General features: G+C 31.5%; 1 protein-coding gene across 2 annotated transcripts; it reads left to right on the top strand.

Moving 5' to 3' along the window:
• Nucleotides 1–10581: 10581 nt before the first annotated feature.
• Nucleotides 10582–12410, top strand: LOC105108690 (RING-H2 finger protein ATL74). 2 transcript variants are annotated; one of them, XM_011003100.1, is made up of 2 exons: nucleotides 10582–10928; nucleotides 11184–12410. In XM_011003100.1, the coding sequence occupies exon 2, from the start codon at nucleotides 11529–11531 to the stop codon at nucleotides 12105–12107; it is 579 nt and encodes a 192-aa protein (XP_011001402.1). In that variant the 5' UTR covers nucleotides 10582–10928; nucleotides 11184–11528; the 3' UTR covers nucleotides 12108–12410. The 2 variants fall into 2 exon arrangements, with proteins under 2 accessions (XP_011001402.1, XP_011001401.1); XM_011003099.1 differs by having other exon boundaries at nucleotides 11134–12410.
• Nucleotides 12411–15960: the final 3550 nt, after the last annotated feature.

Raw genomic sequence — 15960 nt, 5'->3', positions numbered from 1 at the left:
ACACGCTGTTTATGCAGTGGTAGGAGCTGGTTAAGGAAACGATAGCTGAGAATCTTGAAGAAGCTGAATAGTTGTCTATGATGTTTTCAAAACATAGCCAGTCAAGAGAATTTGCTTCTGGCAGTTTTTTTTATAGAAAAAAAATGGATTTTTTTCAAACATGACCTTATAAAAAAAAGGTAAAATAACAAAAATAATAATATAAAAAAATAATTTTTGTCCGTTGCATACATCCACTCCTTATATAAATTGTATTTTTATAAGGATAACAATTTAGCATTGTTTTAAAAAATAATTGTATTTTTTTCTTTGAAAGTTACAACAAATTTTTAAAATTCCTTAAGGATTTTGTAAATATTTCAATAACTCTTAAAATTTTTTAATTCACTAGAATTAATGATTAATATTCTAGTACAAATATTAGACCTCTAAGTAGACTAATATTTAAATAACAAAAAATTCTTAAAATTATTTTAAATTATCAATTTTAATTGGAGGTATTTTTCCATCTTAATATACTAGCTGTGGAAAACCCTTTTATCTTTTAGGATAGGTAAACCTATTAGGGAAATTACATGGACTCCTTTAATAAGAATTCATTTAGGCATACGAGTCAATGATAAATTCGACATGCTATATTTATTCACAAGAGTAATTTTTTTTATATAAGTCATAGATAGGCTACCAATTAGAAACATATCAAAACCTTTAAACCATATTTAAACTATATAATGTAGCATATTTTAGGTAAGTTGTGCTAGAAATGTTAATACATGTCTTATCCACAATTAATTTCTTACCCTTAAAATTTCTGATAAAAACCAGTACATTCGAGTTTCCTTACAATCTTGAATCCAAGAATCCAATAACTAGGTGAGACCTTTTGACCGTTGTTATGCATCCAGGTATGGTAACCTAGGTCATGAGTTTAGTATACTTTTTTTTTTTAATGAGTTTCTTTTTTAGTTGCTAATTTTCTATTTGATTTTTCAAAATATTATTCTAATTTATTTATAATTTTTATTTTATTTTATACAAACAAGGTTTATTTTTAATAAAAAAGATTTTTTAAATAATATTTTTGATATATTCAACTTTGCACACTATTTTTCAAGACACAAATTTATTCAATAAGTTTTATTTATAGTTATCTCATAAGTTATAAGTATTTTAGATATAGATTTATCTTTTATTTTTTATGGATTTATCTAGAAAATTGCCATGGAACTGTATATGAACAATCATTATTTCTTATTTAATGAATGAATGGATTGATGTGGCAGGCAAGCATTATGAAGAATCAGGGGCATTGAGCCGTTTTTTTCCTTTGAAAACTGATAGGAAGAGTGCATGGTTTCAGTTTTTTCGAGCTAGTGTCCACCAGCAGCAGCAGCATAATAACTAGGGATCTCCTAAAGCAGCAAAGAGGGAAATCAGCACAGCTCTAATTACTGGATTGGTGTGCGATTATTCACATAAAGGGGCTAATGTTGCTGTTAGTTGGGACCGAAAATGTCCTTCACAAGGGATTGTCTTGTAGGTAGTTCCCTTGGAAACTGGCCGCCAACAGTTCCCACTGGACCATGCCGAGGGGGCCTTGAACAGTCTCTTTCCAACTCGGTCACAGCTCGGAGCATCCACAGACAGCCCCATTAAGAGTTTCCAACATGCATGGTGCAATTCAAGCTCAGTGTTCACTCCCTGCCATGTGAATTTTAATGGCGGATTGAGAGCGTAGGGCCCCGCTGGGCCTTACAAGGTGACAACTAGTTATATGCACACACTGCGCTATCATCATAGCTTTTTCTTGAGACTTGAATGGATATCATGTTCCTTTTGTTCCTCACCATGAATGTTCTTGAGACTTGAATGGATAACATCATGTTCCTTTTGTTCCTCACCATGAATCTTGTTGAGAGCAAACTCCTCTCTTTACATAACCCTATTTTTATCCCACATGATCTCTTTACCATATCAAATCCTTTATAGGCAGCATCATAATCCTAAAAGAACATAGGCAAGACAGTTCTTCCAATACTAAAACTCTCTATCTTGATTCCAACGAAAATGACTTTTACCCTGGACAATCTCAAGAAAAGGTCATACCACAAACACTTGAAAACTTTCCCTTAAGAACATAAATCTATATTTTATTTTCATATTAAGAGAATTCTCTTTTCTTACATGTCCAAGAAGAGTAACTCGGAACCTCTCAGCTTTCAAAGAAAGTAAGCCCAGGAGATGTTAACATGGATACTAAAGAATCTGCAAAAACAGGGTAAAAAACACCATAGAAAAGCACACAGAGTTTGGTTCCAACCCTATCCTCTCTTCTTTTGTTTTTTCAAGAAATATGACTCCTCATTCTTGCCTTTTTTTGCTCGAATTACTATGAAAAAAAAGAAGAAAATATTTACCCATGAAAACTAATAAGCATGAAGTATAACCAATGAGCATAAAAAATATTCAAATTATAGTAACAAAAATTCTGGGATTGTTGTCGATGTTGTGACTAGATGAATTACTAAAAAATATTCATGTAGAATATTTAAAGAATAATATGAGAAAAAAAAATAAAAAAATCAAATTAGAGCTTACATGATCTTTATCTAGAAACTTGAGCGCAACATGCACAGGACGACAAGAGTAGATAAGAGGGCAACAAAATCTGGAAGATAAAAAGCAATTTTAGCACCAAACCAACAGTACACATCCATAAAGTGGCCCGAATAAAGACTCTGGCCAACAATACAAAAATGTTTTATACCAACTTATATCATACCACGGCGTTTAGAAATGCAGGCTAATTCATGTATCTATAAAATTTTATTTTTTTTTATTAAAAATTAATATATATATTTTTTATATTTTAAATCGTTTTGAAAAGTTAATTTCAAAAATAATTTTTTAAAAATAAAAAAATATTATTTTAATATATTTTAATATAAAACACACTTTAAAAAATAACTACAACCATAATCACCATACTCACCGGACACTTTAAAATGCCAGGGTAATAACCCCACCAATATCATTCAAAAATCAAACTAAGATAACCCTCAGGAGCTTCCATAACCCCCCATATATATGGAAAGAGCATGGGTAGCCAACCCAATCAACACATCACACCCATTGCTCGTCTGTGTTTTCTTTTTCCAAATCACAGCTCTCCCCTCTCTCTTCTACTAGTAATTCTGCCAAATATAAAAACTGCAAGCAAATGGAACGAGGACACCTATACTGGAGAAATCAAGGCTATTGACTTGAGGCGGGGTAGAACAGATAATTTGGAAACTGGGGTTTGGCATCATCCAAAACAACAAACGCTATGGAAGCATGAAAGCCTTAAGTGTGTATAGGAGTATGCATATGAATTGAATATTAAAGTACGAAGGTTTAGAAACAGTATTTGGATTTGAATTGAGCACGAATCGCGATGACCAGTACTATATATATGAAATTGAAAATAGATAAATCCTCAAGAGATTCTATAATGAAGTTCTTCACTGGCGGAAATTGGGGGGCATTCAGATCTAACTCTGCCGCTGATATCAAGCCCCTGCAACTATTTGAGAGGATCCTGTGGCAACATCTCTGACAAGGCATGAGAAGGAGAAGCAGCAATCTCTGGCTGATGAGTTGACGAGTTAAACTGGAGAAGATGAAATTGTGGGGTTTGTATGTTTAAGGTATCATCTGAGAAAGAGGTGCAAACAACGTTTCATAAAAATTGAATTTAAAATATATATATATATATTTTATGTTTTTGTATTGTTTTAATATTCTGATATAAAAAACAATTTATTTTTTTTTTAAAATATTTTGATGATTATAAGAGTAAAAAATACTTTGAAAAACAACTGTTATCACATTTTCAAACACCCTTTAAGCCATGAACCGGCCTGGATATGGCTTAGGTGAAAGCATAAGAATGGTTATATGGAATATGATGCATCCCCAAATTATAGCTATCTGTTGGTGTCATAATTTCTCCAGTAGCAAACTTGAGTCTCTCTATTTCCTTCTTCAGTGCTTCATTCAGAGCTATATATCAGAGTCATACAACCAAAAACAAAATCAAGATACTTCCTCTTCTATATCTTAAATGAAAGATAATAACCAGAGAACAATGATACCCGACAAAAAGAAAATGCAAGTGGGTTGACTTTACGTCTCATTGCATATTGGTAGATAGAAACCATAAAATCTAAGCTAGAAAGTACATCTAGTATGCAGTGATATCTAAAGAGAAAACATTACAATAGTGAATCAAGTTGATGAAATGCCTGCTAGCAACACCATCATAACTGGTAATGACATGTTGAATGACAATCATTATTTGGGAAAACATATGCTTTGTAGTAACAAGTAGCACCATTTTTTGGAGGCATGTGCTACACCAGAACAGCATAACAGCCTTCACTGCATAAAATGCTACTAAGAACTTCCCAAGAAAGATGCATCCAACAATAGAGAAGGGATTAACAATTAAAGCAGAGCAAAGTAAAAGCATACCATCACGTAATTCAGCCTGTTGTTCCATAGCTTGTAATCGAAGCTTAAGCTCTGAGTTCTCAGTAGTCAGACTTGATGTATCCCTCTGAAATGAGAGCACAAGACCAAAAATAATTAATGGCAGTTTAGAGACTTAGAAACTCTTATTCATAGCCTTCAAAGCATACAATATTTGTGTATCATTGCCAAACTTGGAATGGTGTAAGTTGGTATGCACTTTTCTTTCAAGTTCAGAGACATATGATATCGGGCTTATTGGTGAATCCAGACAGTTGTATGATCAATAATTGATCATAGGAGGTTTAGCACATTAACATAATATTTAACGTAGTTCGACAAATCACCTATATCTATTGGAGAAGTCAATATTATTAGAGATAGATAGAAAAAGACTTACAATACACATGGAGGAGGAGGATCACTTTACTCAAACTCTACTCCCATTACTTACATACACACTGCTGCACATTGCAGCAAAACTGCTATCATTGGCAGCCCCCCTTTCTCTCTTCTTCTCACATCTTTGCTATCATTCTCATTTTGCTCTCAAATAATACTTTTATTTATAGGCAATTCATGGCAGACAAGAGGCAATAAATCATGGCACAAATAATGACACTAATGATAACAACACATGGGTTACACCATTTTATCAATAGTTGGTGCAACTACCATTGTAGTCTTTTGATAATGACAACTCTATTTCTTAGGGTAGGCTGTAAAGGTGTCATGATTAATGCACATTAATGGCAACAATCCTAACAGGGCTTTCCGCTCTTTCAAGCAAGCAGCAGACTGCCTATTGGCCACAATCCTAGATAACTGTTTAGAGGAAACTTATAGAATTTATACTTTTTTATTCATCTGCATGTAAATCAGATCAATTAAAAGCAATTCCATGATTAATAAAGAATCACTGTTTAGAGTATCATGGACAGGCTACATAATATACTTCAAAAAATAGATAATTTGAGATAAATTAATAAAAATAAAATACCATGAAAAGCTTTCGATAGTTTCCTAGCTCATCGTTGTAAAGTCAAAGTGTTCATATTCAGCAAAAGCAGGAACCTAAGAAATGTTAAAAAAAAAAAACCCTGAGAAACTAAGGTAGTAAAGCATTTCCATGTAGTGTTCTTATTCAAACTTTTGGAAGAGATGTATTTGATCTGCATTCAAATGTATGGCATTGATTTTTCATCGCATAGCATTGATGCAACAGAAACAAATAATTAAAAACATGCTTAACCTTAGAGATGCCAGCTGAAAAATGACAGAACAAATTTGGCAAGCTTCATTGGCTAAGTAGAAAGATGGGATTATGCGAGAGGAAAGGACAGAACTGGACATTAAGATATCAATCAGAAAAACTCATCCATTGTAGGCTTCCCGAGGACCTGATAATGTCTGAACCAACATCCCCATCAGTAATATGTTTCAGAATCCATTGGCAATCACAGTACCTAAATGCATAGAGCGGCCCATGCATGCACTGAATTCTCATATACTTCCAAAACTACATAATCCATCAATTAGAAAGCTACATCAACTAAACCTCAATCCCAACCAAACCCACCTTGATATCAAGAGATTTGAGCTCCTTCCATACTGCTTCCCTTTATGTTAGCGATTTGGAAGGGTTTTTTTTTTTATGAAAAAAACAAGAAAGAAAAATTAAGCAGCTTCTTAATTTTTTGTTGCAACATTCTACGTTCTCCACATGAGCATTGCTTCTCTAGAAGAAAGTTAGCCATAAACTACAAGCCCCCTGCTTCGACGAGATAAGATAAAATTCGAAGCCCGGGGGGGTTGGTGTGGATTGACTCAAGGAAAAACATGTACATAAAGCAAAAAGAAAGTACCTTTTGGCTCGTTAGGATCAAAAGCCCACAACTCAGCGAGTTTTTCAGGAGCCATAGCTTTTTTTTGAGTCAATAGATTCCGTTAAAGAAGACCCATCAACTGAATTGCTATACTTATGCCTCAGCTTCACATTTATTGCTTTCTCATCCACACATTGAACCCCATTGCCACCAGCAGCAGCTGGCTCTTGACCCGCATTGTCCTGTTTCAGACAAGATCCAAGTTTGTCAAAGTCCATATAAGAGCAGAAGTCATCAGGAACCAGATCCAATTCATCGGTGAGCCGGAATTGGACCTCTGAGTGGACCTGCCTGTGAATAGAGGTTCAAAATGGAAATGCTGAAGCATTTGAGTTGGAGAAATCTTGCCTTCTTTTCTTCTTTTAACAAGGACGGACCGATCTTCCCTTCTCTATCTCACCTTTTAATTTAGAAGAAGAAGAAAAGAGAGAATTAGAAGAGAGAAGAAGGAGAAGAATTGTGGGTTGTTTTCTCCTTCTTGTTCGTGCTTGCTCTGTCACATTGGCATCGGGGGAAGAGTGCAGGTGGGTTTTCAGCTTCTCATGAGTTTTTGTCGAGAGGATTTTGGTTACTGCGTTTTGGGCCATTTTGGCCTTTGCGCTATATACCAAACCATGAGATTGTTTTCAGAGCCTTTACAACCAATGTGGAAATCCTAGGTTCAAATTAAGGTTGCCAATTCCGTTGGTGTTCTATTTTTTTCATTAAAATGGTATGTTTTGGTTTCTGGTCCTTTTGCCGTTCCATATATATATATATACTTTAAATTATATTATTTAAATTTCAAACACAAGTAAATATATAAAAGTTGATTAGATATTACTTAATCAATTTAATTTATTCAAAAACAACTTAGATGAGTATTAAAATATACTTTGATTAGAAAAAACTCAAGATAACATCCTTTTTTATATATAAATAATATTAAGACAACAATATATTAGATCAATTTAAGTCATATAATCATAAAATAATCGAAGTATACTCAAATTAACTCGTAAAACTTATGATCTAAATCATAAAATTGAAATAATTTCATAGAAAATAAATCAAAATAAATATCAAAGTATAATTTATAATCAATCAAATGCTGAAGATGTTAAATGAAATTAAAAAAAAATCAATTAAAAAAATAGATATAAAACTCGAGTCACTAGATTAACTTGTCAAATTAGTGACATAGCTTATGAAACTAAGATAACCATAAAGAAAAAACAAACCATAATTAATTATGAAAGTTCAATTTCTAATAAGCAAGTGTTGAGACATTAAATTAGATAAAAAACATAGATTTTTTCATTCTGGTTTTGTTTTGTAAAATTAAAAAAAAAACATTATTTAACTGGAACAGAACGATACGACCAAAATGGAATTGGAAAGTTCCAGCTGGAATTTTCAAAACAGGCTGAGATTTTAAACAAGATGGATTTTGTTCTAGTTTGTTCTATTTTTTTAACCTAAACGAGATATATCACCATTTCAAGTGAAACATAACGAAATTGACAACTTCGATTCAAATGGCAAAATCCCAAGTTCTATTTAAATTATTCCAGATCTCAATTAGTGAAGATTTTTTTTATAAATTAGCATTTGTGGTGGATGGAAAATAAAAAATCATCTACTGTTTCGGATAATATTTCAAGCACTAGATAATTGTTCATGCTATACTACGGGTTGGATTAAATTTTTTCTTGACATAAAAAAATATTCAGGAGTTGTTAATATGTAACTATATAGGGATTGATTTAATGTGACGTAGTCGACTTGACAAGTTAAAAAACAACCTGAAAAACTGAGAACAAAATGTAGTTTAACTAAAATAAAATCAAGATGATATTTTTTTTTACATATTGAAATGATAATATATTTGATTGACTTGAATCAACTTGAGTTAATTTATCAAATCTGTTACCCAGGTCATGATACCCTGATAAACCTATAGAAAACAAATTAAAAAAAATTATTAAACTCAATTCTCTCCATTATTAAAGAATGAAATTGAAAACTAAGTTCAACTAAGAAAATTAATCGAATTAACTCAAGTTAACCTTTCAAATTTAGATCACGAGATCAATATAATCTTATGAAAAGCACATTAAGAAAAAATTATAAAGCATAATTCACAAACAATCTAATATTAAAAGATGAAATAAAAAAATAAAAAAATCACTAAAGTCAACAAAACAAACTTGTGATCTGGGTTATGGGAGCAAGAAAACCATATAGAACACATACTGAAACAAATTATAAAGTCTAATTATTAATCAACATAATATTGAAGAATGATATTAAAAAAGAATCAACTGAAAAAAAAACTAAATCGACTAGTTTAACCCACGACTGAAATTATAAGATTTTGTTAATCCTCTATAAAGAAAATAAAAAATAAATTATAAAAATAAATTTCCAATCAACCTATTAAATTAAAAATAAAATCAAATAAAAAAATATAAAAACAATGACTTGAGTCAACCTAGATAAATCAGTCAAACTTAAGTAAGGAGACTAAGATAATTTCTAATTATCATAGAAAGTAAATCTAAACAAATTATAAAGTCTAATACTTAATAAACCTAATTTTGAAGAATAAAATTTAAAAAAAACTAAATTGAAAACTAAAAAAAAACTCATAACTTTTTATTTTTGATAAAATTAAAAAAAAAAACTAAATTGAAAACAAAAAAAAAACTCATAACTTTTTATTTTTGAAGACCAAAGTGTACAATGCCCTGGCATTTTAGTGTTCACTACTACATTGAAATGCCAAAGGGATTTATATAGTATAGTAGTAGATAATTGCTCTTGCTACATTGCAGGTTGGATTATATTTTTTTCTGGACATAAAAAATTATTTAGGTGTCATTAATGTGTATTTTAGTAAAAACAAATTAAAACTATATAGGTACTGATTTGATGTGACCTAGTCGACTTGATAGGTCCAAACATAACTGGATGACCGAGAAAAATGTAGTTTCATTAAAAAAAAATCAAGATGATAAAAATTAAAACTATATAGGTATTGATTTGATGTGACCTAGTCGACTTGACAGGTCCAAACATAACTGGATGACCGATAAAAATATAGTTTCATTAAAAAAAAATCAAGATGATATATTTTTTTTAAATATTAAAACAACAACATGTTGATAGACTCAAATCAATTCAAGTTAACTTGACAAATCTGCTACATAAATCATAAGACCTTGAAAACTCTATAGAAAGTAGATAAAAAAAATATTATTCAACCCAATTCTTAATCAACACAATATTAAAAGATAAAATAAAATAAAAAAAACAAAACAATGACCCGAATCAACTTAAGTTAACATATCAAACCTAAGTAAGGAGACTGTGGTAACTCTATAAAAAGCAAATAAAAAAAAATCTAAAGTCCAATTCCTAAACAACTCAATGTTGATGGATGAAATTAAAACAGAATTCAATTAAAAAAAAAATCAAGTTAACTTGGCTAACTAGCAAAACTCGTAACTTGAATCTTGAGATCATAATAACCCCATAAAAAAATCAAGAAATAATCATGATTATGAAGTTTAATTTTCAATTAACCTAGTATTGAAAGATGAAGTTGAAAAAAATAAATTTTAAAAATAAAAAAACAAGTCAACAAGATTAACCTATAAAACTCATGTTTTAGGTTATAAAACTGAGATGACTTCATATAGGATGACTTCATATAAAATAAATCAAAATAAATTAGTCAACAAGATTAACCTATAAAACTCATGTTTTAGGTTATAAAACTGAGATGACTTCATATAAAGTAAATCAAAATAAATTATAAAATATACTATCTGGTAAATATAATATAATATTAAAAAATAAAATTGAAAAAAAGGTTGAAACTATATAAAAAAAATCTCAATTTTTTATTTTTATTTTTTAGGTTAAAATTATAAAATGTTTTAGGATTTTAGTATATTTATAATATAATAATAATTGCATGTTTTCGAAAGCTGTTTCAAGGTGGTGTCATCATCTAAAAATATAGGGATGCAAAGAGAGGCATTGGCTATGACAAATGAGCCATGGAATTTACTTCCCCTTTTAATTAAAGGTATAGTGGATGAGTGGGAGAAAGATTTGGTGCTTGAGAATAAGCATAATCTTAAGCAACTAATTGTGCTTATGTGGGATCAGGTACCATAGTCTCCCCCCCCCCCCCCCCCCCCCTTCAAGTCTGCTTTCTTTTTCTTTCTCCCCATGATTCTATAATTTAGCCTTCTGGATGTCATTCTCTCAGTAATAATGATGTGAAAAGAAACCTAGCACTGATATCTTTCTTCCATTAGGTATCTTCTCTCCCACCTGTAGTCCAGTTTCCATGGTCACATCCGAATAGGGGGCTCCCAAGCGCTTCAATAGCTTCCGTATAATAATTCTCACAAAATATTAAGCCAGCCCTGATCTCTTTGTATCACCAAACAAATCAATTCTCTCACAGTTAATTAGAAGCAGAAAAAATCTCATCTTTCCTGCTGCTGCTGCAGAGTATTATCTGCCCAAGTTAAGGTAAGCCATGATCATAGTTCTCTTTATCCATGCTGTCATCCTTGGATTAACTTACAGGAGGATTTGTGACTTTGGAAGCCAGAAGATTAGCTTTATATTGGTGAAATAGGGCTCAAGAAAGCTATTCAATTCCCCTGATTTTTTTGTTTAAATTATCAAGAAGATGCCTTTTGTGATGTCTTTTATCTCGTTGGAATCTTGACAGACATTGCCATAACTCAGAAGGCTCATCTCTCTCTTTTTGGTTGAAAGCAGATCAACAAGAACCGAAAAAGAAACCGCAAACCCCATGGTTTTTTGTTTAGCTTTCACCTCCTGCTCTTGAAGCATCAGAAGCCATATGAACTAGCCTTTAAATTCCTCTCTGCGAAGAAATCCATACCAAACACAATTGAAGGCCTTGTTCTATATACGAGTGAAATGAACTCCCTACTTTCAGTCTCCTTCGTGGTTCGATTTGATGCTAGGAAGAACTGGAGCCATGAAATCTCCAGTCTATTTGCATAATAAACTCGTAGAAGGTCTAAAGAAATTGTAGTTCGGCTAAGAGGGTATTGGTGTACTTCTGAAGTGTTGTTGGATTGAGTCATAATAATAGCCATGTTTGCTCTACATCATCGTCCACACCGGCTCCTCCTGGAGACAGAATCAAGCACACAATCTGCAGCAAATGGAAGCAGGACGCGCAACACATACAACAGCGAGGCCAATTTTGATACCAACATGGTGATCATCTTGGCGGCTTTGCTTTGTGCATTAATTTGTGCACTTGGACTAAATTCTATAGTACGATGCGCCATACGCTGTAGCAGGAGGTTTATTTTTGAGACTCCTGATCAGACTGCAGCACATATGGCAGCAACGGGCCTCAAAAAGAGTGCATTGCGACGAATCCCAGTGATTATATACGGGGTGGCAGGGATACATTTAATTGCTACAGACTGTGCAATATGCCTTGGTGAGTTCATAGGTGGTGAGAAAGTGCGAGTTTTGCCCAATTGTAACCATGGATTTCATGTTAGGTGCATAGACACATGGTTGGTATCACACTCCTCCTGTCCAACTTGCCGGCAGTCACTACTTGAGCAACCAGCAAGTTCTGATGCCACAGAAATTGAACTTGGGATTAGACATCCAGGACATGATGTTCCTATTGCCGGAGATCACGAAGCTGGTTGATCCTGCTTTGAAAGTGATTCAACGCCAAATCAAGAACAAACAAAAAAGGGTCTCAGTGTCTCTATTGTTTAATTTTTGAGATGTTCAGTTTGTTTGTGTAATTATGCTTAGTGATGTAGATATCTTTGCTGAAACTTCAGTGAATGAGCTATGTGGAGGTTTCTGAGGCAATACTTTTTTTGTACAGGCTTTATTAGTAGATAAGAAAATGATCCTAGGAGGTTTGCCACTAGCTATGCGTTGAAAGGCCTTGTAATAGTAAATGCACCAAACTTTTTGTAATCCAATTTAACAAATTTCTCTCCAAAGTGTCTCTGTTGACCATGCTGCTTCAGTTCCTCCAAAAAGTTCAGAGCTCAGGTGGGCATTTCCTAGCCACTAGATAATCTAGATGGGGATTGATTTATGCAGCAAAACAAATTGACTTCCTGAAATATAAGATTGGACATTTTAAAGAACATCTAGTTCATCTGAACAAATTAGAGGGAGCAGTACTCAGTCAAGAAATGTGTAATTTCTTCACACCTTAAAGGCAAATGACTTGCTTTTAGTATCCACGGTGAATACATGCCTTTCTACAGAAATATAAATTAAGTACACAATGGTTAAACAAGTGTTTTTTTTTTAATTTTACTATTAAATTGGGCTAAAATTTTACTTTTGAAAAAATCAGTTTAAAGGCTATGAACTTTTTCTTTTTAAATTTTGAAAGGGACATCATCAACCCATTAGCCATAATTCTAACTAAAACTATTTATCTTTGAATTACTATAGAAAGACTATAACAAGTTTCATGAGGTGTTGTATTTAACTAATTTATATTTGGATGATGAGCCACATGGAAGCTAGGGCTTCGATGTTTAGGTCATTTTGGTGGCAAGTCACTTAAGATGTTTAAAGCAATTAAGTGGCATAAAATATACTTATTAAATTGGGTGAAGAAATTCTAATTAGAAATTATTATTTTCAGTTCGGTTCGGTTCGGTTTTAAATTAAAAAAGTTATCATTTTCGGTTCGGTTCGGTTTTAAATTAAAAAAGCTAACCCAATCAAAATATATATTTTTTAAATTATAAATCGAATCGAACCAACCAGCTGGTCTTCAAACTAACCATTTTAGTTCGATTCAGTTTGATTTTTTCTTTCAAAACTGGTTAGACCTGTTTCCATTCAATTGTTATTTCCAAATTATAACAAATGAATAATTTCCAAGTGAATCTTCAGGAGTTCAGGTAGAAAAATAATAGAAAATAACAAAAGACAACAAGAAAATATTTTCCCTACCTTGAAAACCAAGTTGTTTCTTTATTACAAGTTCAATAAACCAACAATCTTTAAACAAAAAGCTAATAAGGAATTCAACATTAAGCCAAGTTATGGAAACTAAAGCATATTCTTTGACGAAAGTACTCTTCAATCTATTCACAAACAATTCAAGAAACTCATTTAAAACCTAGATTTATGAGTAAGCAACATAGTAAGTGATGAAAAAAATACTTGGGTTTTAATCTCCAATTGCACAAAACTTAGAAATCAAAGATAGAGAGAAGAGGGGGGAGGGGAGCTGGTAAGGGAAATGTGAGCAAACTAGAAAAAAAGGAGAGGGAGGAGGGGGGCTGGTGTAGAGAGAGAGGAGATGGTGGCTGCGACTTGTAGAAGAAAATGAAATTAGAGAGGGTTTCAATGAACAAAATAAGTTTTTTATACCTAGGTTTAACTTTGGGTTGAAACTAGAAACTAAACCGGTCCGTTCTAGTCCATTTCAATTGGTTTTAGACTTTTGAAACTGAACCGAATCAAACTGAATTGAATTTTTATTTTTGATTTTCTAATTAGTTAATTCAATATTTTTTCAGTTTGGTTTTCTTGGTTAGTTTTTTTGATTTAATTAGTTTTTCAGTTTTTTTTATCATCTTTAGTTCTACGATCTACCACAAAACAAGTTTATTGGAGAACCGTTTGGATGGTTATGGAGGCTTGCTTGGTTTACTATGGGTAAATCCATGGGTACTTTTAATTGAAGCAATTAGATATATAAGATACAACCTAACTTTGATGTTAAGATAATTTAGGTACTTATAGCGTGTCCTGATGACTTTTGAACTTACTCAATTCTCTAGAAATCTTAAGGAAACTACCTCTCCAGTAATAATAGAAAGATTTAGGTATAATTAGAAGACATAATTTTTTATAAGATAAGAAATAGGTAGAATAACCCTCAAAATTAATGACCAATACTTGGAATGGAGAAACAATAAGCCATTCAGTGACTCATTAGTAAGAGAGCACGAAGCTATAACTTTTCTAGAAATACATGTTATGGGGTCCCAGAGAAAGAGAATACAAATGATGAAGAGTCGATGAAGAAGATAAAACAGATGGAGAAGATAAAGCAACTACAAGATGAATTGGAGCTTGAAAAAAGCAATAAAGGCTTTCAAAAAGTAGTAGTTGTAAGAGAACAAGCTGAAAAAGAATTAAAGGATAAGAACAAAACTAGGAAAAAGAAGCTGAGTAAAAAAGGAATGCCCAATGACACATATGATAAATGGTGGTAGCTGAAAATGAAAATGATATACATATCAGTTGAAAAAGAAAAAATACTATAAAAATAAGTTTAAGTGTTGGGATGAGATTGAATTGAGAGCCCATATGAAATTGGAAGACATAGTAAAGAATCAAAAAGTCAGAATACTAAGTTTATAAATTCATAAGATATAATAAAAAAGCTCAATGAAAAGTAGCTGATTACACCTTTATATCATGAAACTCCAAGTTAAGTTGGCTGTTAAAATGATTAAGATCAAAATAGAACAATCTAATAAGACAGAATGAGAAGAAAGATTAGAAATGATAAAATAAATGATGGTTAAAAAAAAACCACATAATGGAAGTCCTGTAACAAAATTAGGTAGATAGTTTGAGTATTGATAATGATGCCTTGATCCACTTTAATCTTGTTATCACCATTACTTTAAAAGATCTAGATGAATTACAAATTTTTAATTTATTATTTAAATTATATTCTAGATTAATTATAAAGGGATACAATCTCTATGAAAATTGATTTATAGAGTATATACCTTTAAATTTAAACTTGACATGATGATAAGCGGAATATAACTTTTAAGACAATGAAATGGTTAATACGAGTGGATAGTTATGTCTTTTAAGTTGTTTATTATGCAAAGCACATTCATACAATTAATGAATTAGGTTCTACATTCCTTTATTAATAAGTTTATTGTTATTTATTTATTTTAATGATATTCTAATTTATAGTTAATTCAAATTGATAACCTATGATAACTAAGAAAAGTGTTACATGTTTTGTTAGAAAAGAAGTTATAAGTTATATGTGAATTTGAAAAAATTCAGTTTTATAATTGATAGATTACTATTTCTAGGCTTTATTATAAGTTCATCAATATACATGTTAAAGATGAGAAGGTTAAAGTCATTAGAGATTATCTACCCTTTTAAGTTATATATGAATTTATCATTTTAATAAGCTATTCAAGTTGAATTTTAATAGTATAAGTACACTAATTATTGAATGCATGAAGAAGAAGTTGGATTACATAGAGGAGGTAAAAAAGAGCTTTGTTTTGATTAAAGAAAATTTAGGCACTATTATTGTTTTATCCCTTCAAAATTTTGATAATATACTTGAGGTTAAATATGATGTATACGTTATAGGTATTGAAGATGTATTGTTCTAAAAGCGGAGAAAAATAATAGTTTTTAATAAAAAAAATTAGTGAAGCTAAATTAAAATGGTTGTTGTGTGATAAGAAATTATATGTTGTTTTATAAACTCTAAAGAAATAGGAACATTGTTTGATAGAAAAAG

This window comes from Populus euphratica, unplaced genomic scaffold (assembly GCF_000495115.2).
Source record: "Populus euphratica unplaced genomic scaffold, PopEup_1.0 scaffold374.1, whole genome shotgun sequence".
NCBI lineage: Eukaryota > Viridiplantae > Streptophyta > Magnoliopsida > Malpighiales > Salicaceae > Populus > Populus euphratica.
Note: the sequence above shows the minus strand (reverse complement) of the source record. Positions and strands in the feature narration are given on the sequence as shown.

Bases quoted from the DNA above. Each gene is read 5' to 3' on its own strand.
- LOC105108690 (XM_011003100.1), top strand. From the start codon at position 11,529: ATGTTTGCTCTACATCATCGTCCACACCGGCTCCTCCTGGAGACAGAA.